The sequence below is a fragment of the Hemiscyllium ocellatum genome, chromosome 11, assembly GCF_020745735.1.
Source record: "Hemiscyllium ocellatum isolate sHemOce1 chromosome 11, sHemOce1.pat.X.cur, whole genome shotgun sequence".
In the NCBI taxonomy this organism is placed as follows: Eukaryota; Metazoa; Chordata; class Chondrichthyes; order Orectolobiformes; family Hemiscylliidae; genus Hemiscyllium; species Hemiscyllium ocellatum.
In genome coordinates this window covers 11,810,377-11,835,584 of record NC_083411.1, presented here as the reverse complement: position 1 = coordinate 11,835,584, position 25,208 = coordinate 11,810,377, and the positions used below count along the sequence as shown (strand labels likewise).

The 25,208-nt window shown below is 44.2% G+C and overlaps 1 protein-coding gene across 2 annotated transcripts in view; it reads right to left on the bottom strand.

Annotated features, from left to right (window-relative positions):
- zgc:66433 (uncharacterized protein LOC321250 homolog) overlaps window positions 1-25,208 on the bottom strand; it is a 198,590-nt gene that overhangs the window by 76,815 nt on the left and 96,567 nt on the right. For both annotated transcript variants that reach the window (XM_060832406.1, XM_060832405.1), the window contains exon 2: window positions 3,138-3,214. In XM_060832406.1, the coding sequence (XP_060688389.1) occupies window positions 3,138-3,207 (70 nt within the window). In that variant the 5' untranslated portion in view covers window positions 3,208-3,214. The remainder of the gene's footprint in view (window positions 1-3,137; window positions 3,215-25,208) is intronic.

The window sequence follows — 25,208 nt, the reverse complement described above, 5'->3', positions numbered from 1 at the left end:
TTCTGAACATCAGCTTTATTCACAACTGCATTCTCAAACTGCTACCTGTCACAAGCACACTTTCTTTAACTTTATTTCCATCTTCTTTGGAGCTCTGGATTTGTTTCCCAGCTTCCCTTTAGGGGCAATTTACCTTAACCATGCTTAAACTATCCCTTCTTTGAAGGTATCCCATTCTTCAGCTGCAGCACATTCGGCCAGGTTTTGGTTCCGACCCATCACGTCCAGCTCTTCCCTTAGGCGCAAGTGGAAACTGCAGATGCTGGAGATCAGAGTCAAGATTAGAGTGGTGCTGGAAAAGCACAGCAGGTCAGGCAGCCCGAAACTTCAATTTTCCTGCTCCTCAGATACTGTCTGACCCACTGTGCTTTTCCAGCACCACTCTAATCTTGACGCAGCTCTCCCCTTGCCTTGTCCAAGTCAGCTCTTCCCCAGTTAATTATTCAGCATCCTACACCTTGCAATCCAAAGGTCGCTATTCTGTAAAAGATCCCCCCACTGATATTTGATCTACTTTTGATTTGGAGATGCTGGTGTTGGACTGGGGTGTACAAGGTTAAAAATCACACAACACCAGGCTGTATCACACTGTAAATTTTTGCTATAAATTCTGTGCCATAGAATTGTGTCCTCCACTATCACCTGATGAAGGAGAGGTGCTCTGAAAGCTAGTATGCTTCCAATTAAACCTGTTGGACTATAACCTAGTGTTGTGTGATTTTTAACTTGATCTATTTTGCTCACCTCCTTCCCAAGCACTGCCTCTTTCTTGTTAGACTGGACACATACTGCTGGGGGCATTTTCCACAACACAACCTAGGACTGCTTGTCTTTGAAAACTACCTCAGCACTAGTCTTTATTTGGGCAATTAAAGTCCCCCCATTATAACAATGATGTATCTATGCTGGCTTATCTCTCTGCTGTTCTATGCCGTTTTCCTTCTGCAACGTGTTGGCAGCTTATAAATTACACTGCGCAAGTCAACTTTACTCTGTTCTTGAACCCGCTGGAACACCTTCATTCCCCAGCATTGCAACATTTTCCTTACTCAAAAGAAAACAGCTTTCTTTATTGCCCTTCCTTGTCTTTTCAGAACACCTTGTAATCACAAATATTTAACACCAAGTCCTTAAGCCAAGGCTCCGTTACTACATTTACATAATCCCACATGGCAAATTGAGTCTGTAACTTGCCAGTCTTCTCATAGAATTCCTAAAGTGTGGAAACAGGTCATTTGGCCCAACAAGTCCACACTGACTCTCTTATGAGTAACCCACCCAGACCCATTTCCCTACCCTATTACTGTACATTTACTCCTGACTAATTCACTGAGCCTACACATCCCTGAACCACTACGCGCAATTTAGCACAGCTAATTCACCCAACCTGCACATCTTTGGATTGTGTGAAGAAACCAGAGCACCCGGAGGAAATCCGTGTAGATGCAGGGAGAATGTGCAAACTCCACATAGACAGTTGCCTGAGGATGGGATCGAACACAGGTCCCTGGTTGTGTGAGGCAAAAGTGAGGACTGCAGATGCTGGAGATCATAGTTGAAAATGTGTTGCTGGAAAAGCGCAGCAGGTCAGGCAGCATCCAAGGAGCAGGAGAATCGACGTTTCGGGCATGAGCCCTTCTTCAGGAATCCCAGCTCACGCAACTGTCTGTGTGCAGTTTGCACATTCTCCCTGTGTCTGTGTGGGTTTCCTCCGGGTGCTCCGTTTTCCTCCCAAAAACGTGCAGGTCAGGTGAACTGGCCATGCTAAATTGTCCGTAGTGTTAGGTGAAGGGGTAAATGTAGAGGAATGAGTCTGGGAGGGTTGCTCTTCGGAAGGTCAGTGTGGGCCGAAGGGCCTGTTTCCACACTGTAAGTAATCTAATCATTCAGTATCATCATGATTTAGACTGCATGACCTTCCCCCTTACTCTGGGTTCACTCATGAACAAAGCACTCTCTATTCTAGTGACATCTGTCTCACCCAGCTCTGGTACTATGCTCCAATGTTTTCTCCTATTTCCTGTTGAGTTAGTTTAAAATTTCCCTAACAGCCAAGGTGGGAGCAAAGTACCCCCAGTGTTTGTTACATGATGATGTTGCTTTACAATGATGTTTCATAATGATATCTTATCACTACACAAGAGTTGACCAGCATAATGTCTCTATTATATTCCACAATTTCTGAATTGTTATAAATATTCACTTGGTTTACTATTGCTGTCTTTTGTATACTAAGATAATGTGGGAGATTGGTGACTTTGTACACTTTTGACTGTATTCCAGTACATGTGATAAGAACAGTTAAATTTAAATCTAAATCTAAATCCTTACCTAGCCTAGTCTAGATGGGACTCTAAACCCACAGCAATGTTGACAACTCCTAACTGCCCTCTGAAATCTGCACTCAGCTGCGGTGCTGTGGTAGGCTGGATTTGGTACTCCCTGGAATGGACTGTATGAAGGAGCACTGATAGACCCTGAGCCTGTGTGAAGACACCACCCCGATCATGAGCAGGGTACAAGACGGGAGGAAGATGACTCTGGTTTCACTCATATTTAAACATTACATCTTGCAGTGTCATATTGTCACTGTGGCTCAGTGGTGAGTATTGCTACCTCACTGCACCAGGGACCTGGGTTCAATTCCAGCCTCAGACGACTGTCTGTGTTGAATTTGCCCGTTCTCCCTGAGTCTGCATGGGTTTGCTTCGGCTTTCCCCACCATCCAACAATGTGTAGGTTCAGTAAATTAGCCATGCAATAGGGTTTTGGAAGATAAGATAGAAGGGTGAGTCAACCTGGGATTATCTTCGGAGAGTTGGTGTGGACTTGTTGGGCTAAATGGCCTGTTTCCATACTGTAGGGATTCTATGAATTATATCTTAATATCTTCTGCAAGTCAAAATGGCACTGTACCATGAAGACATATTGCAATTTTCACTGTATTCATTTGTTAAACACTAGTGACAATAAATCATTCAATCAAATGGTCTAGAGAGCCAAACAGTTCAAGTGCAACTAAGGATGGGCAACAAGAAAAGCACTCTGGTTAACAGGTGAAGATCTCAATATTGGTTTGGCACGAAACAATGTTCAGTTGTAAAATATGTCAAAAGGGAGAATAAAATATAGTGTACCTGAACATTCTTCACTGCATTCTTCAGCCTCTGAAGCCTGTCTTAGGTCTGGCACTCCCGTGGCCATCATATGATCTCTGTAGGAGAGAAAGTCAAACTATTATTGAGGGCAGAATTGAAGGAGTGCAGAGATCTCAGGATTGTCCAGGAGGGAGATATTTCAAAGACAGAAAGGACAGACAAACATACGTTCATGTGAATTTGAGGCAAATATAGGCCATTCAGCATCTCTGGCCTGCTCCATTGTTCAATAAGATCATGGCAGCTCTTACTGTGGTCTCAACTCCACCCTCCCGGTTATTCCCAATAACCTTCAATGTTTAACTAATAAAGGAGTCAAACTACCCTTGCCCCAAAAATGAACCTGACTCCACTGCTCAATAAATTCTAAAATACCTCAAATTTATGAAAGAAAAGAAAATCTCATCCTTGTTTAAATGGAGGCCCTCATTTTAAACAGTGTTGTTCCCATAAGGGGAAACATCCTTCCTGGTGCCATCCTGTCAATCCCGGCAGGATCTTATTTGCTTCAATATAATCACCTCTTATTCTTCTAAACATTAATGGAAGCAGGTACAGTCTGCCCACATGTTTCTCATAAGATAACCCACCCATCACTAGGTATCTGTCAAGTGAATCTTGTTTAAATGGCTTTTCATGCATTTATATCTTTTCTTAAATGAAACCAAAATTGTACTCCAGATATTCTCAACAATACTCTTGTTTTTAATTCATTCACAGGATTTGGATGTCACTGGCAAAGCCTGCATATATTGTCCAGCCCTGATTGCCCAGGGGACAGCTAAGAGTCAACCATATCCTGTGGGTCTGGAATCACATGTAGGCCAGACCAGGTAAGGATGGCAGATTTCCTTCCCAAAGAATATTAGTAAACCAGATGGGATTTTCCCAACTATTAGCAATGCTTTTACGCTCATTGTTAGACATTAAATTGAATTTTTAAGGTGAATTCAAATTCCATCATCTGTATTGGCAGATGACTTGCCATGACTGTGATCTAAACACAGGACCCGGAAATTTACATTATTATGAGCCAAACCAAACCCCTTCAAATATATCAAGGAAGATAGCCTGAATCCTCACTTTTATCTTATTTAAAGGTAAGTGTAAAGTGCTGTATTCCTCATTTAATGCCCTCCACCTGTTTTTGCCAACCATTTGATCAAACATAGTCTCTGATCATTGAACTTTAACCTCCTTACCTTTGTTCTTTGATTTCTCCTCCCATTTCAACCGGGAGCTTTGTGACCTTGTTAGCACACAGTCAGGGAAAATACCAGGATATACTTCCTGTAATACCTCAGTTGCCTGATTTTCCACTGGCTTTTCAACCACAGTAGGCACCACTCCCATCTAAGATCCAGCTATATCATTACCAAGGATCAACCATACTCCTGGAACTGAGAACCTCTCTATTACTCCTACCACCACTTCATCACTTTTCACTGGACTCTGCAACCTCACCTTCTACAATGGAACACTACACTTCTCATCGTGAATTCCAAATATTACTACCTGCTCTGACAATACTCCTTCTCAATTGCATATCTCCTCATCTCTCGCCAGTGAAGACTAAAATGTTCCTGCATCTCTTAAAACTGCAATTTCGTTACCTGCTCGTCTTGGCACATGCGAATAAACCTGACCATCACAAGTCAATGACTGAAGAGGATCTGAAATTATAGGACACCTGTGTGCTTGCCTCTCACTTCACCTGACGAAGGGGCTCCACTCCGAAAGTTTGTGATTTCAAATAAACCTTTAGGACTATAACCTGGTGTCATGTGACTTCTGACTTTCTCCACCTCAGTCCAACAGCAGCACTGTCACATTAAAAGGATCTGGCACCTTCTTCTCAAACAGCCCCTAACCAAGTTGTACATCCTGGTGTAGCTTTTTAGCCTCCAATGTGCTTTCCTTTGCCATTTCAACAAAATTCACTGGCTTATCCTGTTTTCCCACATCCGCCTTCACAGTGTTTTTTCTAACCCACCAACACTGTGATTTCATGTGGCCTACTTTATTACAGTGAAAACGTCTGAGCATTTTTACTTCTCAATCTCTCTCATGGGTTTCTTTTTCTCCCTCCGGTAAGCTATCTTTGTTATTTTCAATGTGACTTCTTTTTCTTCTTACCACCTGAGGATTTTTCCAACTTCTATCCCGCATGGATTGAAATTGATGTCGGAAGCCAAATTTTGATTTATGAGCCAACTCATAGTCATCTACCATTTAATTTTGCGGTTAATCTTGCAGTTTTAACTTTCTGCTCTTCCACGAGTTCTCACTACTTCAGGAAGTGAAGTTTTGAACTCTTCCAAAATAATTGTCTCCCTCAGAGTGTCATGTGCTTGATCTATTTTCAATGCTCTTCTTCACCTATCAAAGTTACCTTGTTTGATTCTTTCAAACTCAATATACCTTTGACCAGGTTCCCTCCTTAGATTCCATTGTCTGTAGGCTTCTGGCACTAGCTCATATGCACCTAAGATGGCTTTTTTCACCTTCTCATACTCCTCAGGTACCTCCTCTAATAGTGATGTAAATACCTCACTAGCTCTACCTACCAACTTTGTTTAAACTAACAATAGTAAAAAGTGAGGTCTGCAGATGCTGGAGATCAGAGCTGAAAATGTGTTGCTGGTTAAAGCACAGCAGGTTAGGCAGCATCCAAGGAACAGGAAATTCGACGTTTTGGGCCAGAGCCCTTCATCAGGAATGAGGAGAGGGTGCCAGGCAGGCTAAGATAAAAGGTAGGGAGGAGGGACTTGGGGGAGGGGCGATGGAGATGTGATAGGTGGAAGGAGGTCAAGGTGAGGGTGATAGGCCGGAGTGGGGTGGGGGTGGAGAGGTCAGGAAGAGGATTGCAGGTTAGGAGGGCGTGCTGAGTTCAAGCCTTGTAGAGGGAGGAAGAGAGCTTCTTCAAGGAACCTTGTAGAGGGAGGAAGAGAGCTTCTTCAAGGAAACTTGTAGAGGGAGGAAGAGAGCTTCTTCAAGGAAACTTGTAGATGAAGGAAGAGTTGAACCAACCAACCCAACCACCCCATGGCTCAACACTTTAACTCTCCCTCCCACTCCACCGAAGACATGCAGGTCCTTGGACTCCTCCATCGCCAGAACATAACAACACGACGGTTGGAGGAAGAGCGCCTCATCTTCCGCCTGGGAACCCTCCAGCCACAAGGGATGAACTCGGATTTCTCCAGTTTCCTCATTTCCCCTCCCCCCACCTTGTCTCAGTCGATTCCCTTGAACTCAGCACCGCCCTCCTAACCTGCAATCCTCTTCCTGACCTCTCCGCCCCCACCCCACTCCGGCCTATCACCCTCACCTTGACCTCCTTCCACCTATCACATCTCCATCGCCCCTCCCCCAAGTCCCTCCTCCCTACCTTTTATCTTAGCCTGCCTGGCACCCTCTCCTCATTCCTGATGAAGGGCTCTGGCCCGAAACGTCGAATTTCCTGTTCCTTGGCTGCTGCCTGACCTGCTGTGCTTTAACCAGCAACACATTTTCAGCTCTTAAACTAACAATACCTACATGGTCAGTGGCCATTTCATTCATTTAGCCACTTTCTAAAATGAAGAGAAAAATACTTCTACAGCCTTCCTGTCAAACTTTGGCAATACTTGGTCATATTTCAACAGATCACCACCAGGTTTTTGGATATGATGGGACTGTTCTCCACTATCGTCCTCATCACTACTCTGACCTTTCACATATAGCTCCATCATTTCAACTTCTTCCGAATTCTTCTGTCAAGCAGAAGACACAAAAGCTTAAACACACATACCAAGAACAGTTTCTGAGATTAGATTCCCTACAGTGTGGAAAGAGGCCCTTTGGCCCAACAAGTCCACACTAACCCTCTGAAGAGTAACCCACCCAGACCATTTCCCTCTGACTAATGCATCTAACACTATGGGCAATTTAGAATGGCCAATTCACCTGACCTGCACATCTTTGTACTGTGAGAGGAAACCGGAGCACCCGGAGGAAACCCACGCAGGCACGGGGAGAATGTGCAAACTTCACACAGACAATTGCCCAAGGCCAGAATTGAACCTGGGTCCCTGGTGCTGTGAGGCAGCAGTGCTAACCACTGAGCCACCGTGCTGCCCCACCATCCCTGCTGTTATTAGAATTCTGAACGTATCTCTCAAATTTCAAATTTAATGTTGATCTTGCTCCCTGTGCACCTTCTCTGCAGCCGTAACGTTGTATTCCTCACTCTGTTCTATTACCCTAATGCACTTTGTATGGCACGATCTGTCTGTACTGCATGCAAATCAAAACTTTTCACTGTATCTAGGTACATGTGACAATAATAAATCAATTCAAATCATTAAGTTGACTTTCAGTTTTCAGATCCAACTTCCAAAGTTCGAAAAATCTTTCTTTCTCCCCACCTTCTCTCTCATTCTGTTTTCCTTCTGCTTTCAATCTTAATTCAAACTGTTTCATTTCTTTTTGATATTCAAGCTGCTTCACTTGTAATTGAATTTTAGCTATTTCCAATGATTCCCATTGCATTCTGGGAAATTGTAAATGCTGAGCTATTGTTGCAATTACCTCCCCTTTCCTCACAGATAAAGGCAATTTCAACCCCAGCTTGTCCGCCAATTCCAAACACTGCGCCTTACAGACCTTCTATAAGCTCCCCAAGTGGCATCTTTCCAGGACACTCTTAGCCATAGAAAGTTCCATTATTACACAAGGCAGACCCCATTTAAACCAACCGAATGCACCATTCGAAAAGAGAACACCAATGTTCACCACTCACTGTTTTTGAGTTGAATAATCCGAAACCCAACCTTGAATAATAGATTTTGATCCCAACAGAACCAGACCAAACACCTATCAAACATAGCAAGGATATAGCCTAGACCCTAACTTTTATCTTATTTAAAGGAAAGTGGAAACTGCTGTGTTCCATACGTAATTTGATTGGTTACACTACTCGGCTTTAAGCAAAACACACTTTATTCTTACCATATGGTTAAAATACAAATGAAAGGAAGAAGAATTGGAAATACTTAAGAGTCATGGAGATGTACAGCATGGAATCAGACCCTTTGGTTCAACTCATCCATGCTGACCAGATATCCTAAACTGAACTAGTCCCATTTGCTAACATATGGTCCATGTTCCTCTAAACCCTTCCTATTCATTTGACTCTATTGGAAAACATAACAGAACAAAAGACTATTTAACTACTAAACAGCAACTGTTCCAATATAGTAACATCCCATAAACACAGCCTTGGCAAAGGCAAATTCAAAAAAACAGATAGCCTCACATGTGATTCTAGCAGCAGGAGGGGAACCCAAGCTTTTAGCTGTAACAGAGAGAAAGATGCAGCAGCTTCCACAACCAGCTTCTAAACCCCAGCAATTACTGAAAGCTAAACTAAAACCCTGATTCTGTGGCAGCCTGACACCACCAATTAAGACTGCTTCTACTGTTCCAACTTTTACAAAAAAGCCAAGGTCTCACAAGCTGCTTACTTTATTGCCTTGGAACAGACAGCTCAGCGTGAATGAATCAAAATCTCTTTTCAAAATAAAAAAAGGACAAAATACTCCTCTTAAAGCCATTGTATCAATACAACCTGCATCTCTGGACTAATAGCTAATTGACAATATAGCTCAGCCATCACCTCCCTATGGAATTATGACAAGCATTCTCACTTTTATATTTCATTCCCCTTGCAACAAACTACAGCATCACATTTACCTTGCTGTAACTGCACACTAACGTCATGTGTTTCATATATCAGGACTCTGAAAGAGGAAAGTGGACAATTAAGGTTTTCTGAAATCACCAGTAGGTACCTACAGCCAGAAGATGTACATACTCTGATAAGACTGGATAAAAAGCCATGTGTGCTAGTTTGAACATATTGGGATAATATCATGTGTACTAATATAGAATATGGATTATATGAACACTGTTGGGTAAAGGTATAGGTGAGTAAATGCGTAAAAGTTTGATCGGAACTGATTATTTGTAGAAATGGTTGGTTGGAAGATTGTCTATAAAATCTTTGTTTTGTGATAATAATCTGAGCTATATGTCATACTTTGATATGTACAACTCCCATGCATGTGTAGATAAATGTTTAAACAAAGAAACCTGAGTCTTGTCTTGTCTAAGTGACAAATAAAAGGTTAAAATCACTCTCTCAACACCCAATTCCCTCCGTCTCAGAGTTCTGTAATTTCCTTCCATTTCAATAACATTCTGCTTTTCTATTCTTCCTGTCAAAAGTGAGCTTAACATTTTCTCACATTATACTCCATTTACCATGTTTTTGCCCACTCACTTAACAATCTACATTCCTTTGCAAATTTTTCTTGTCATCGTCACAAATTACTTTCCCACCTATTTTTGTACCATCAGAAAAATTTAGCTGAAATTCAGTGACTACATCAAGGTCTTTGTACAAGCTGCAGATAATTGAAGTCCAAACACTGACAGCTGTATAATACTCATTACATCCTACCAACCCAATAATGATCCTTGCATTCTCAATCTCTGCTTCCTATTAGCCAGCGTCCTCTGTCCATGTTCATATGTTATTCCCTACATAGTGAGTTCTCATTTCATGAAGCAACCTTTGATGCGGCACCTTGTCAAATGCCTTTTGGACATCTGAGTCCAGTACATCCACTGGTTTGTCTTAGTGTATCTTGCCTGTTACTTTGTCAAGTGAGTGAGAATGTAGGAGGATTTGAAGACAAGTATTTACTGCATGACAGGCAGAGCTAAGTGAGTGAAGACCAGAGAAGAACCATACCATCTTTGAAAGGATTTTATCTGTAAGTTATTTCTGCTATTTTCCCAGACAGATGGGCCTGTATAATATTCTCAATGATTGTGACCAGCTGTTATGTGCCTCGTGATTCCCCAGCACATAAAATACAATTTTATTACGGAACATGGCTGAATTCTAAATATAAACATCAGTATCGGGCATTAAAGCTTTTCTTATAAGTACTCTGGTATGTGACTGATGTGAATCCATTTTTATCCCCTTCCCATCACACCCTCTTTCTTACATCCTGACCCCACTCACCTACTCGGCCATTGAGCTGGGATAACCGAAAGATCCTCTGGGACAATATTCCATCCTGAGTGTCTTTGTTGTTACAGATTATGTTTTCCCCAGTTGCACGATAGAACACTGTCCTTCCCTGACATACAGTACTCTGAACCTCACCCACTTTAATGCTCTTCCTCCATTCTACAATTGATTTGACTCAACCCACAGCTTCAGTCAAGAATGGGATTCATAGTTTCACAAGATTAATTTCCATTCATATCGCACCTTTCACCACCTCAGGCTGTCCCAAAGGACATTTTACAGCCAGGAAGGAGTGAGGACTGCAGATGCTGGAGATCAGAGTCGAGAATGTGGTGCTGGGAAAGCACAGCAGGTCAGGCAACATCCAAGGAGCAGGAGGATCGACATTTTGGGCAAAGGCCCTTTACTCGGAATGGTTCATTGATTCTCCTGCTCCTCGGATGCTGTCTGACCTGCTGTGCTTTTCTAGCGCCATACTCTCAACTTTATACAGCCAGCGAAGTACTTTCTGAAGAAGCTATACCTGGCTCCAAACCCTAACTCTGTTTCTCTCTCCACAGATGCTGCCAGATACACTGAGTTTCTCCAGTATTCCCTGTGTTGGCTTTGTTGCACAGTCACTGCTGTACTGTAGGAAACACACCGGTCAATTTGTGCACAGCAAGCTCCCAGAAACAGTGACTTGAAGTTCTGCAAATCATCTTGCTCTTTTTTTTAGTAATTCTGGTGGTGGGAGTGGCCTTGGAGACAGAGAAGAGCTGCCCTGTCCTCCTATAGAAATGCTTTTTAAGTAAAGGTGGCACACAGCTTACCATCTCATTGGAAAAATGGTATCTCCAACAACGCAGCACTCCTTCTGTAATGCATCTGAAGCATCCAGATAAATTCTACACTCAAGTCCCTGGTAGACAGATTGAGCCTATAGTGTCATGGTTCAGAGGCAAGAATGCCACCGACTCTGCCAGGATTGCCACTTCTGTGTCTCTGACGCAGAGTTCAATGTTCTAACATGTTGGACCTTGAGTTGCACATCGTAATTCGGTCTTTTACTGGTCTAATGGGAGAGCAACATTGTTGGTTCTCATCTAATTGGTTTAATATGTAGAGTTATGAAATGCTAAAATAAGCAACTGGAAGTCATCAGATCAGATATCCCAGGGGGGAAAGCAAAATGTAATCTTGGAAATTAATGCATTAGGCAAACTGGAGCATCAGCTGGAAATACACGAGAAAAGTTCAATCAGTCCATCTCAATCGACTGTTTCACTGTTTTGTGCTTCTAGGGTGTGAGGTCTGCCACTATAACTGTACCTTTTTCCCAGGGTACCAGAGTCCAAAACTAGAGGATACAAGTTTAAGGTGAGAGGGAAAAGATTTAAAAGGGGCCTAAGTGGCAACTGTTTCATGCAAAGGGCAGTGTGTATATGGAATGACCTGCCACAGGAAGTGGTGAAGACTGGTACAATTACAACATTTAAAAGTCAGCTGGATAGACATATGAATAGGAATGGTTTAGAGGGATATGGGCCAAATGGAAACAAATGGAACTAGATTAATTTAGGAAAACTGGTCAGGATGGGCTGTTTCTGCACTGCAAGCCTCTATGACTCTATAACTACCCCTTGCATTGGTCAACAGCACATTAGAAGCCAGTGGTGAATCATCATTGAAACTAATGAAGAAGGTGGCCTGGGATGTATCAGCATTAACTGCGTGGACTGGAACTCCTGCCTAAATCATTAGCTGACGTCGACTTGTCTACAGAGGAAGTGAGGTCTCAAAGGTTACTTCTGAGTCAAATCCTCAAATACACAAACTTGGTAAATACGAAACGAATTCGAATGTGGAATGTACAAGTGATTAACAAGAGAGGAAAGCGAGGGAGTCAAAAGCCAGGGATGGGAAAGAGGAGAAATAAAACACCCTGAGGTATGGAGGATGGGCATAGGCAACTTTATGAGCAATGAATTGAGATTGATATAATCAGGAAAGAAAGGCAAGGAAGATGGAGTAGCAGAAAGGAATCTGCCAAATATGAATGAAGAGAAAAGTGAGGCAGATGGACTGATACTGATTAAACTAACCAGGGGACACTACCATTGCTCAGGTATTTATACCCAAAAGCAACAATCCAGATGAGGAGTTTCATACAATGTACAATAGATTTGAAAAGCCAGTGAGCTGGAGAGTGGAAACAGCTTTATGATTGTTACAGGAGTTTGAACAACATTTCTGGAGAAAGAGGAGGTGACTAAGTAATATGGATTTGGAAAGCTAAATGAATGATGCTGAAAGCTGGTAGATTATTTGCTGAAGAACAGAGCTAATTATATCAAGCACATGGTTTATATCATTCAAGAAGGTAATGCACATGGAAAATGTTTGGTAATGCAGGAAGGTTTTAACTGGGCCATACAATGATGAGAAGAAATTAAGGACTGCAGATGCTGGAGATCAGGGTCAAGAGAGTGGTGCTGGAAAAGTATAGCAGGTCAGGCAGCATCCGAGGAGCAGGAGAATCGACATTTTGAGCATAAAGGGCTTATGTCTGAAACGTCGACTCTCCTGCTCCTCGGATGCTGCCTGCCCAGCTGTGCTTTTCCAGCACCACACTCTCGACATACAATGGTGAGACAAAAACGCTGCAATCTCAGCCAGGAGCCAACAGAGACACAGATCAAAACCATGTAAAAATGGAAACATGCTCCCACTGAAGAAGATCCAAAGTGGAATATTCAGAAAACAGTTAAAGCTTAAGAATGGCTGTAATGAAGAATTTGTAAATTAGGTAATCAAAGTACTAGTGAGAAAAAAACAAGGATTACATCAGTATGAATGAACAGTGGGAACAGAATAAAGATTCAGCCAAAGAAGTAGCTAACAGCATAGGATTGTTAACAGCCCAGAGGATCAAGAAACCATGGATTATGAATGTGATGTTGCAAAAGGTGGAAGAATGGAGAGTAATTTAGCACATCAATATTAAAGAAGTCAAATTGAAACATAAACTCTGGAGTAGAGAGTTGATAGAAGCAGAAAGGGACAAGAACATTGATTAAAAACACAGAAGTATACTGAAAGATTTGGATTGGCTGGAAAGGTCAACCTTAAGTATGTAAACACAGAAAGGAATTGATGACACTGGGTGTGAAGGGCTGAAACCACAGCATTAGAGATTGTGGAAGGCAATACATCAACAAACCTTAGTAAAATGAGAAAACAGTGGAAGTAGCAATGGATGAACTACACTAAAAAATTAAATGCCTGCAGTGACTGTGTGAGAAGAAGGCAGTAATGTCGATATTAATTACATTCAACTAGAATACTAGAGTGTGGATTAACAGCAAGAACAAATGATGAAAGTAGCTAGAATAGACAAAATATCAAAAGACTGGATTAAAAACATGGGAATTCATTAAACTTGAATTCTTACCAAGCTGTGCAAAGATTTTGACTTATACCAGTACTTAGGCCATACAAGGGACAGGAAAGGAACAGGCCCCTGAGCCCACCAAGACTGCACCAACCCATGATGTCTTTCGAAAATTAAACTCTTTTGCCTCTATGCAGTGTATATCCCTCTATTCCCTGTCTGTTCACATATCTGTCAAGGTGCCTCTGAAATGTTGCGATTGTACCTGCCCCCAGCAGCTGTTCTGGCAGCACATTCTAGGTACTTACCACCCCCTGTACAAAACTCTTGCCTCTCATATCTCCTTTAAATATCACCTTTTACATTATATCTACGTCCCCTTGTAATTGACATTTTCACCCAGGTACAAAGACTCCAACCCACCACCTTTATCCGTGCCTCTCACAATTAACTAAACTTCTATCAGGTTGTCCCCTCAGACTTTGACGTTCAAATGAAAGCAAACCAAGTTTGTCCAATTCCTCTGCGTAGATGATAGCCACCAAGCCAGGCAAATCCTGGTAAACCCTTTCTGTATCCTCTCCAAAGCCTCCACATCCTTCTGGTAATGTGGCGACCAGAACTGCATACAATATTCCACACATGGCCTAACTGAAGTTCTATACAGCTGCAGCATGACTGGCCAAATTTTATTCTCTATGTCCTAACTGATGAAGGCAAGCATGACAAATGCTTTCTTGACTAACTTATCTACTTGTGTTGCCACTTTCAGAGAACTTTCGAATGAAAGTGAACATTAACACAAGCAAGGTTACACATCTCCTAAGATCAAAAAGAAATTGCTTTGCATTCATTTACAGAATGAGGGCATTGCTAGCTGGGCTAGCACTTATTACCCATCCCTTATTGTCCAGAACACTGCTAAGAGTCCACCATTTTACTGTGACTCTGGTCCAACTCACATCTGACCTAGTCCCATTTGCCAGCAATTTGCCCTAATCCCTCTAAAGCCTTCTTATTCATATATGCATCCATTTGTCATTTAAATGTTGTAATTGTACCTGCCTCCACCACTTCCTTTGGCAGCTCGGTCCATCCAAAGTTACCCTGTAGCTTATTTTTAAATCTTTGTCCTCTCCCTTTATACGTCCTTTAGTTTTGGATTCCTCCACCACAGGAAAAAAACGTTGGCTAAAAACCATGCCCCTCATCAACGTTCTACACAATCATAACATGATCTCCTAACTGCTATACTCAAAGTTAGGACCAATAAGACAACTGCCAAATGCCCTCTTCACCACCCTGTCTACTTGTGACTCCACTTTCAAGGAACTAAACACCTGCACTCTAAGATCTCTTTGTTTGGCTATATTCCCCAGAAGAAAGTGAGGACTGCAGGTGCTGGAGATCAGAGTTGAGAGTGTGGTGCTGGAAAAGCACAGGCAGCATCCTGATGAAGGGTTTATGGCTGAAATGTTGATTCTCCTGCTCCTTGGATGCTGCCTGACAACATTCTCCAGAACCGTTTATTAAGTATATAAGTCCTGCCGTAATTTGCCTTACCAAAATGTTCCACCTCATATTTATTGAAATTAAACTCTATCTGCTATTTCTTGGTCCATTGGCCCATCTGATCAAGGTCCCATTGAACTCTGGAACAATTTTCTTCACTGTCCACTAGACCACCAATTTTGGTGTCATCGACAAAATTACTCACCATACCTTCAATATTCACATCCCAACCACTCATATAAATGACAACCATTAAAAACCATCATGGTACTCTTATCCATCAAGGGTACATTGCTGGCATTGCAGGATTCCCAACACTACTTCACAACATATGGCCACGAATTATTTCCCCAGTTCAGACAACAGATGTAAGGCCCCCGGTCCTTTGTTGTTCACTAATCTGATGGATCATTTTCCCTAAAATGTGTGATTGTTTAAAGTAACACTTAAGAAGCATTGCCAAGCCCAGGAAGTGTGTTTGTTTGTTACAAACTGGCTTCTGTCTCAAACTGCTTCACTGCAATGGATCAGAGAAACAGCAGTTTTTTGTAATGTCTAGAACTCAGTTTAAGACAAGAAGCATCAAGATGGCTCCAAAAGAATTACCTTTTTTTTGCTTCCTAATCACTGTACTCTAAAATGTGATTATGAGATTAGATTCCCCTACAGCATGGAAACAGGCCCTTCAGCCCAACAAGTCCACACCAACCCTCCAAAGAGTAACCTACCCAGGCCCATTTCCCTCTGACTAATGCACCTAACACAATGGACAACTTGGCGTGGCCAATTCACCTGACCTGAACATCTTTGGACTGTGGGAGGAAACCAGAGCACTTAGAGGAAACCCAGGCAGACCCAGGGAAAATGTGCAAACTCCACAAGGCTGGAATCAAACCTGGGATCCTGGTGCTGTGAGGCAGCAGTGTTAACCACTGAGCCACCGTGCCATCCACAGAGTCAGAGGTGGAACATGCTTTGAGCAGAGCACTGGGGACATTCCCAAACTCTCCAACTGAATGGTGCTGTGGATCATTTCTTTTTGTATTTATTCTTTGATTTGAAGACATTTTTCAAAAAATAAGTCTTGTGTGGTTTTACACCTGCATCCACGGGTTTGAGTTCAAGACAGAGAAGGCAAGTTCTATAACGTTCTGTAAATTAATGTTTCTCTGTGCCATTGTTTCTTATGGGCTAAGGCTCAATATCACGAACAGGATTCCCTCTAAGCTAGTGGCTGGTCAGCTCCACAAAAACTAAATTTAACATCAACCTCTTAAGGAGGTATTAGGTCCGATGCACAAAACATTGTTCAAACTATTTTAAAGAGTTCCAAAAAGGAGGAAAGTAAAGTGGAAGTGTAGCCAAGGTTCTCCAGAATCGAGGGCCAAACTAACTGAGGGTACTGGCATCAAAGGCAGAGTATTAAAGCCAGAATGCTTGAGGGGTCAGAACTGGAGGAGGACAGCTCCCAGGGTTGGACCTCAAGCTTATGAAGAGGGAGGGGAGAATGTGGCAGACAAATCATCCAAATGTTGAGTCCAGAGGTAACAAATATCTGAGGGTTTGAGCAGCTGAGCTGAGGCAGGAAGGAAGTCAGATGATGTTATGGAATCAATCTTCTATCAACTTCTACTAGTTTAAATGCCTAGGTGAGATAATCTTCAACACAAGCCATGTTTGTGCAATGAACCTCAGTCCCATTCCTGGGGTTCAGCGTGGTACACCTTCTATGACCAATACAGCTTACCTGAGATGTGGTGCCCAAAACAGAATAGCTTCAAATGGGGCCTAACCAAGGCTGAGACAATACAGAGTCAGATTGGGCCTAATCATATTTTCCCCATTTTTATCACCTGAACTTGCCTTCATATTTATGGCAAAGTTAATAAAGGATTTAGGGAAGACCATATTAATTGGACTTTGGTTTATCAGATGGGGAGTTTCTCCTTTCTTTATTATTTTCATGTTCAATCATTGGTCCATCTCAAAGGGCAGTCAAAATCAACCATTGGTATTGGTCCGGAGACACTCAAAGGACATATGAGTAGCTATTATGAGTCACTATCGCTAGCTTCATAAATCCAAATTTGATTAATTGTATGGAGAGATTTGAAGCTATGCTCCTAAGCATGAGTCAGGAATCTCTAGCTTACAGGACCAGTAACACAGCCATTACACAGTATGAGAGATGATAGCATAGTGGTTATGTTACTGGTTTAGTCATCTGGTGGGCCAGGCTAATAAGAACATGAGTTCTAATCCCACCATATTAACTCATTGAATTGAAATTCAATTCATAAATTGGGAACTGAATGCTTATTTGAGTAAACCCACTAAATCAATCAAATTAAACTGAGAGCCTGTCTGTCATAGAGTCAAGAGTGTGGGGCCAGAAAAGCATCAAGGGTTTATGCCCAAAATGTCAATTCTGATACTGCCTGACCTGTTGTGCTCTTCTGGCACCACACTCTCAACTCTGATCTCCAGCACCTGCAGTTGTCACTTTCTCTTATCTGTCATACAGCCATACAGCATGGAAACAGACCCTTCAGTTAAACTCATCCACATCAACTGGTTATCCTAAATTAATCCAGTCCCATTTGGCCCACATCCCTCAACACTTTTCTTATTCACGTACTCATCCAAATGCCTTTTATATGTTGTAATTGTATCAGCCTCCACTGCCCGCTCTGGCAGCTTATTCCACATGACCCACCGTTTGCCCTCTAAAGTGCATGTAAAAAAATTCCACCACATTCTTTAAAGAAGAATCTGGTAGTTTTCTCTGATGGCATATATTTATCTGTCCATCAACAGCACTGAAACAAGCTGGCCAATCATTATCCCATGTCTTTTTTCCTGTCTGGGAGAAGCGGGAGACAGAGTGGAGATGGCGTTGGAGACAAGGAGGTTGCCGGGAAGGTAAGGACTTAGTATACATTTGGACAGCGGCTAAACTTGAGAAACTACATGTGCAGTATCTCCCTCCCGCACCCCGTCCTCTAACCAGAAGAGAAGGACTTCGTAAGGTTTTTATTTTATTTTCTTTCATATATTTAAATGTATTGGGGAGTTTTTGCTACTGCTATTGAGGAGGTTTTAAATTAATCTGGCATGGAAGTGGGAACCAGAAGAGAAGACTAGTTGACAGTGAGATGGAAACTAGAGACTGAAAAGATCATGAAGTTAGCATTACCAAGAGGAAGAGTAGGCAGAGAGAAGATGAACGCAAAGGAACTGGTGGTCTGAAGTGCATATACTTTAATGAAAGGAGTATAGTGGGTAAGGCAGATGAACTTAGGCCTTGGATTGGTGACTGGGAGTATGACATAATTGTGATCACAGAGATTTGATTGAAGGAAGGACATGATTGGCAACTAAATGTTCCAGAATATAAATGCTTCAGATAGGGCAGAGAGGGAAGTAAAAGGAGGGGAGGAGTTGCATTGCTGGTCAGGGATGATATCAAGGCTGTGTGAAAGGAAGACACTATTGAGAGCTTGAGCAGTGAGGCATTATGGGTAGACCTGGGAAATAAGAAGGATGCACTTACATTGTTGGAGCTGTACTACAGCCTCTCAATAGTGAGTGTGAGGTAGGAGAACAAATAGGTAGATTATGGAAAGATGTAGTGGCAACAGGGTGGTGGTGATGGGAGATTTTAACTTTCCGAACATTGATTGAGATACACTTAGTTTCAGAGGTCTGGATGGTGCAAAATTTGTAAAGTGCATCCAGGCAAGTTTTGTAGAGCTGTTTGTCAATAGTCCGATGAGGGAAGGGGCCATATTGGACCTGGTGTTGGGGAATGAGCCAGGCCAGGTGGTAGAAGTTGCAGTGGATGATTCCTTTGGGAATAGTGACCACAATTCTGTAAGTTTTAGAATACTCGTAGACAAAGATGGAAGTGGTCCTAAGGAAAGAATACTAAACTGGGCCTAAATTTGGCAGGAGCTGGGAAATGTGGATTCAGAGCAGCTATTTGAAGGAAGTCCACATTTGATACCTGGGAGGCTTTCAAAGATAGGTTGAAGATAGTGCAGGATAGGCATGTCCCTTTGAAAACAATGGTTAGGAAAGGCAAGATTTGTGAACCGTGGATGACAGGAGAAATCATGCGACTAGCCAAGAGGAAAAGGCAAGTGTACCTAAGGTCCAGGCAGCTAAGAACAGAATGGACCTTGAAGGAATATCGAGAGAGTAGGACCAATCTTCAACAAGGAATCAAGTGGGCTAAAAGGGGTCATGAAATAACTTTAGTGAGCAGAATTAAGGAGAATCCCAAGGCCTTTTATTCATATATAAGAAGCAAGAGGGTAACTAGAAAAAGGGTTGGTCCATTAAAGGATAAGGAAGGAAGGCTGTGTGTCAAACCTGAGAAAAATGGGTGAGATTCTCAATGATTACTTTGCATCAGTGTTCACAGAGGAGAGGAACATGATGAATGTTGAGATTCGAGATAGAAGTTTGTTTACTCTGGATCACGTTGACATAAGGAGGGAAGATGCGTTGGGTAGACAAAAGGATATTAAGGTGGACAAATCCCCAGGACCGGATGGGATCTATCCCAGGTTGCTGAGGGAGGTGAGAGAGTAAATAGCTGAGGCCCTGACAGATATCATTGTAGCATCCTTAAACACAGGTGAGGTGCTGGAGGACTGGAGAGTTGCTAATGTTTTCCCCATGTACAAGAAGGATAGTAGGGATATTCCAGGTAACTACAGACCAGTGAGCCTGACGTCAGTGGTGAGAAAGTTGCTGGAGAAGATACTGAGGGATAGGATCTATGTATATTTGGAAAAGAATGGGCTTATCAGTGATAGACAACATGGTTTTGTGCAGGGGAGATTGTGTCTTACTAACTTAATAGAGTTCTTTGAGGAAGTGACCAAGTTAATAGATGAAGGATGTAGATGTCATATACATGGACTTTAGTAAGGTGTTTGATAAGGTTCCCCATGATAAACTAATGGAAAAAGCGAAGTCACATGGTGTGCAGGGTGTTCTAGCTAGGTGGATAAAGAATTGCTTGAGCAACAGGAGACAGAAAGTAATAGTTGAAGGGAGTTTCTCGAAATGGTGAAAGGTAACCACAGGATCAGTGCTGGGGCCACTGTTGTTTGTTACATACATAAATGGTAAATGATATGGAAGACGGTATTGTTGGTCTGATCAGTAAGTTTGCAGATGACACGAAGATTCGTGGAATGTCAGAAAGCATAGGGGACTGTCAAAGAATACAGGAGAACACAGATAGACTGGCAAGTTGGGCAGAGAAGTGGTAGATGGTGTTCAATCTGGGCAAATGTGACATGATGCATTTTGGAAAGTCTAATTCTAGAGCAAAATATACTGTAAACGGAAGAGCCTTGGGAAAAGTTGATGAGCAGAGAGATCTGGGAGTTCAGGTCCATTGTACCCTGAAGGTAGTTGCACAGGTGGATAGAGTGGTCAAGAAGGCATATGGTATGCTTGGCTTCATTGGTTGGGGTATTGAGTATAAGAGCTGGCAGGCCCATGTTAAAATTGTACAAGACATTGGTTGAGCCACATTTAGAATACTGTGTACAGGTCTGGTCGCCACATTACCAAAGCACGTGGACACTTTGGAGAGGGTGCAGAGAAGGTTTACAATGATGTTGCTTGGTATGGAAGGTGATAGCTATGAAGACAGGTTGAGTAGGTTAGGATTGTTTTCATTAGAAAAAAGGGGATTGAGGGTGGACCTGATTGAGGTCTACAAAATCATGAAGGGTATAGACATGGTGGATAGAGATAAGCTTTCTCCCAAGGTGAAGGATTCAATAACAAGAGGTCACGCTTTCAAGGTGAGAGGTGAAAAGTTCAAGGGGGATACACGTGGAAAGTACTTTACACAGAGGGTGGTAGCAGAGGTAGTAGAGGCAGGCACGGTAGATTCATTTGTGGTGCGTCTAGACAGATGCATGATTACGTAGGGAGCAGAGGGATACAGATCCTTAGGAATTGGGAGAGAGGTTTAGACAGTGGATTTGGATTGACTCAGCCTTGGAGGACTGAAGGGCCTGTTCCTGGGCTGTACATTTTCTTTGTTCTTTGCTGCTTGTGGGAGTTAGCTGTGTAAACATTGGCTGCTACATCTTCTTCATTACAATAACAGTTTTCGTTTTGTTAATTTTTGTTCAGCAAAGTTATTGAGGGAAGTCCATGGAGTTAGGCCACAAAGCAGCCGTAATCTCATCACTAACTCTATTGCAGGCTTGAAGGGCTAAATGGCCTACTGCTGTTCCTTTAACTGCAATTCAAAAGTAGGTCAGTGATTGTAAAGGCCTTCGGGATGTTCTGAATTTATGAAAGACTTTTTTAAAAATTTGTTTCTTCTCAGTAATTCCCATCAGGGAAGAGATTCTGCTCAAGTGCTGCAGGTTCGACGCTGCAGACATGTGCTGGCGGGGGAGAAACACAGGGATCATGTTGAGAGTTGTCGGAGCTGCTGGAGACCATCGCTGGATCGTGATTGGACGTTGGAGGATCATTTGGTTGTGCTGACCTGCTCTTGGTTGATCTTTATGCTGGCTTTGGCCTAACGCCAATTCAGGTACCAGCCAACCTCAGAGCTATGGCCTCAGCAGCCACTCGCAGCCCTGGCCAGGGCATTCGCAACACAGTCAGGGTGACTGTGAAGAAGGTGGAGGAGCACACACCGGTCGATTGGACAGTGTTAGTGAAGAAGATTTTGCTGGAGTGCTGCGGGTTTGAAACAGCTGACGGTTTTGGCTAAGATCAAGTGTCTGTTCTTATCTGGACAGGTGTCGATTTGCGAGTCATCAGAGCTAGTGGAGAGATCATCGCTGGATCGTGATTGGATGTTGGAGGATCGTTTGGTTGTGCTGACCTGCTATTGGTGGATCTTCATGCTGGCTTCGGCCTAACGCCAATTCAGGGACCAGCCAACCTCGGAGCTATGGCCTCAGCAGCCACTCGCAGCCCTGGACAGGGGGTTTGAAACACAGTCAGGGTGATTGTGAAGAAGGTGGAGGGTCGTACTCCAGTCGATCGCATGCTGTTCATTAAGAAGGTGCTGTTGGGATGCTGTGGGTTCGCTGCAGTGGACGTGTACCACCTGGTCACGGGCAGACGGGTCTATCCGCTCAAGGATAGATTACCTGTTTGTGTCCCGAACGCTCTCGGTCAGATCCACCGACGTCAAGCCGGTGTTCTTCTCTGACCACTGCCTCCTGCTGGCCGACTGTCACCTACAGGACGAGCAGCGGGTGGGTAAGGGAACGTGGAAGCTGAACACTAAGCTGTTGACCCCGGGAAACATTGAGGAGCTCAAGAGGGACTACGCAGGTTGGAGAACCGTGAAGCCCCTCTTTGAGTCTCCAGCAGACTGGTGGGAAACAGTTAAAGGGAACATCAAGAGGTTCTTCATCCTCAAAGGTGTTCAGGAGGCGAGAGAGAGGCGGGGAAAACTGTCCCAGCTCCAGGAAAGTATGCAGAACCTGCTCCTGCTGCAGACGATGGGGGTCGATGTCACAGAGGACCTCAAGGAGGTGAAGGGCCAGCAAGCCTCGCTCTTTGCCTCAGAGGCCTCCAAGATAATCTTCCGGTCCAGGGTCCGCTCGGTGGAGCAGGACGAGACGTGCTCACGTTTCTTCTTCCAGAAGGTGCACAAAGAGAGCTCTGTGCTCAGCAGCCTGAAGGAAGAAGACGGCTCGACAACGTCATCTCAGGCTGACGTCATGAGGATCAGTAAATCCTTCTATGCCAGTCTGTATGACACGAAGCCGACCGACAGCGCGGCCTCCCAGTCGTTCCTGTCGTCTATCACGGAGGTCTTAGACGACAGAACACGCGAGAGGCTGGACCAGCCGCTATCTCTGGACGAGCTGACCAAGGCCCTCGAGTCCTTCGAAAAGAATAAAACTCCCGGAAGCGATGGCTTACCGGTCGAGCTCTATTCCGCTCTGTGGGACTTGATTGGCCAGGACCTGCTGGAGGTGTATGTCAGTATGCTTCGGGCAGGTACCATGAGCGAATCCATGAGGAAAGGGGGAGAGGGAGGAACTCAAAAATTGGAGACCGATCACACTGTTGAATGCAGATTACAAAATCCTGTCAAAGGTAATTGCCAACCGGGTCAGGTCTGCTCTGGGGTCGGTGATTCACCCTGACCAAACCTGTGCTGTGCCAGGCAGGAAGATCGCTGAGAGTCTTGCACTCCTCAGGGATACGATCGCCTACGTGCAGGACAGAGGGTTGGACGCCTGCCTGATCAGCCTGGACCAGGAGAAAGCCTTTGACCAGATATCACACATGTATATGAGAGATGTTCTCTCCAAAATGGGCTTTGGGGAGGGAATCTGCAATTGGATCAGACTGCTCTACACCAACATCGTCAGTGCAGTCTCAATCAATGGGTGGGAATCAGATAGCTTCCCAGTCAGATCTGGAGTCAGACAGGGCTGCCCTCTCTCTCCTGCCTTGTTTGTGTGCTGCATAGAGCCATTTGCCGAGTCCATCAGGAAGGATGCGAGCCTGAGAGGGGTGACTATTCCGGGCAGCGGGGGCCTGCAGGTTAAGGCCTCCCTGTACATGGAGGACGTCGCCGTTTTCTGCTCGGATCCGCTGTCCGTGCGCAGACTCATGTGCATTTGTGACCAGTTCGAACGGGCCTCGGGGGCCAAGGTAAACCGAGGCAAGAGCGAGGCCATGCTCTTCAGGAACTGGGCCGACCAATCCTCGATCCCCTTCACCGTCAGGACCGACCACCTGAAGGTGCTGGGTGTTTGGTTCGGGGGGGCTGGGGCGTGCGCCAAGTCTTGGGAGGAGCGTATCAGTAAAGTGAGGCAGAAACTGGGCAGATGGAGGCTACGGTCGCTCTCCATCACGGGAAAAAACCTGGTCATCAGGTGTGAGGCACTGTCATTGCTGTTGTACGTGGCACAGGTCTGGCCCATTCCCAGAACCTGCGCCGCTGCAGTCGCCCGGGCCATCTTCCAGTTCATATGGAGTTCAAAGATGGACCGGGTCCGAAGGGACTCACTATACAAAGATCTGGGCAACGGGGGAAAAAATACACCCAATGCCACCCTCACCCTGATGGCCACCTTTGTGTGTGGCTGCATCAAGCTGTGTGTGGATCCCCGGTACGCAAACACCAAGTGTCACTATGTACTGAGGTTCTACCTGTCCCCGGTGTTGCGAAGGATGGGCCTGGCCTCGCTGCCGCGGAACGCTCCGAGTAGTTGGACCGTTCCGTACCACCTGTCCTTCGTGGAGAAATTTCTGAAGAAAAACACCTTTGACCACAAGTCCATCAGGAAGTGGTCAGCACGTAGCGTCCTCGAGACCCTTCGGGAAAAGGAGAGGGCGGATCCTGTTGAGTGGTTCCCTGAGCAGACTGTCAAAGCAATTTGGCAGAATGCCTCATCGCCAGAACTTTCCAACAAGCACCAAGACATGGCTTGGCTGGTGGTGAGAAGGGCTCTACCTGTGAGATCGTTTATGCACGCCCGGACTCTCAGCCGCACTGCACGCTGCCCTTGAAGCGGCTGCGGGGGGGACGAGACTGTCACACACCTCCTTCTGGAATGTGCCTATGCAGAGGAAGTCTGGAGAGGAATGCAGTGGTATTTGTCGAGGTTCGTCCCGAGCAGCGCCGTGACGCGGGACTCCGTGCTCTACAGCCTGTTCCCCGGGACGCACACCGAGACGAACATCAACTGCGCCTGGAGGATCATCAACTCGGTGAAGGACGCTCTCTGGGTGGTCCGAAACCTGTTGATCTTCCAGCTGAAGGAGTTGACCCCGACTGAGTGTTGCAGACTGGCACATTCCAAGGTCCAGGACTACGTGTTGAGGGACGCGCTGAAGCTTGGGGCAGCTGCCACCAAGGCGTGGTGGGGAAAGACCACCGTTTAACACCTGCCTGTCGAAAGAAAAGCAGGGGGCCCATACAGTCATTTGGGCTCTGCTGACACCTCAGCTCAATATGAGTGAGAAATGCACTGATCTGTATGTAATAATGATAATTCGGAGCTGTGTATGTAAATGTGGAAATATGAATGGCATTACCTAATGTACAGTGTATCAA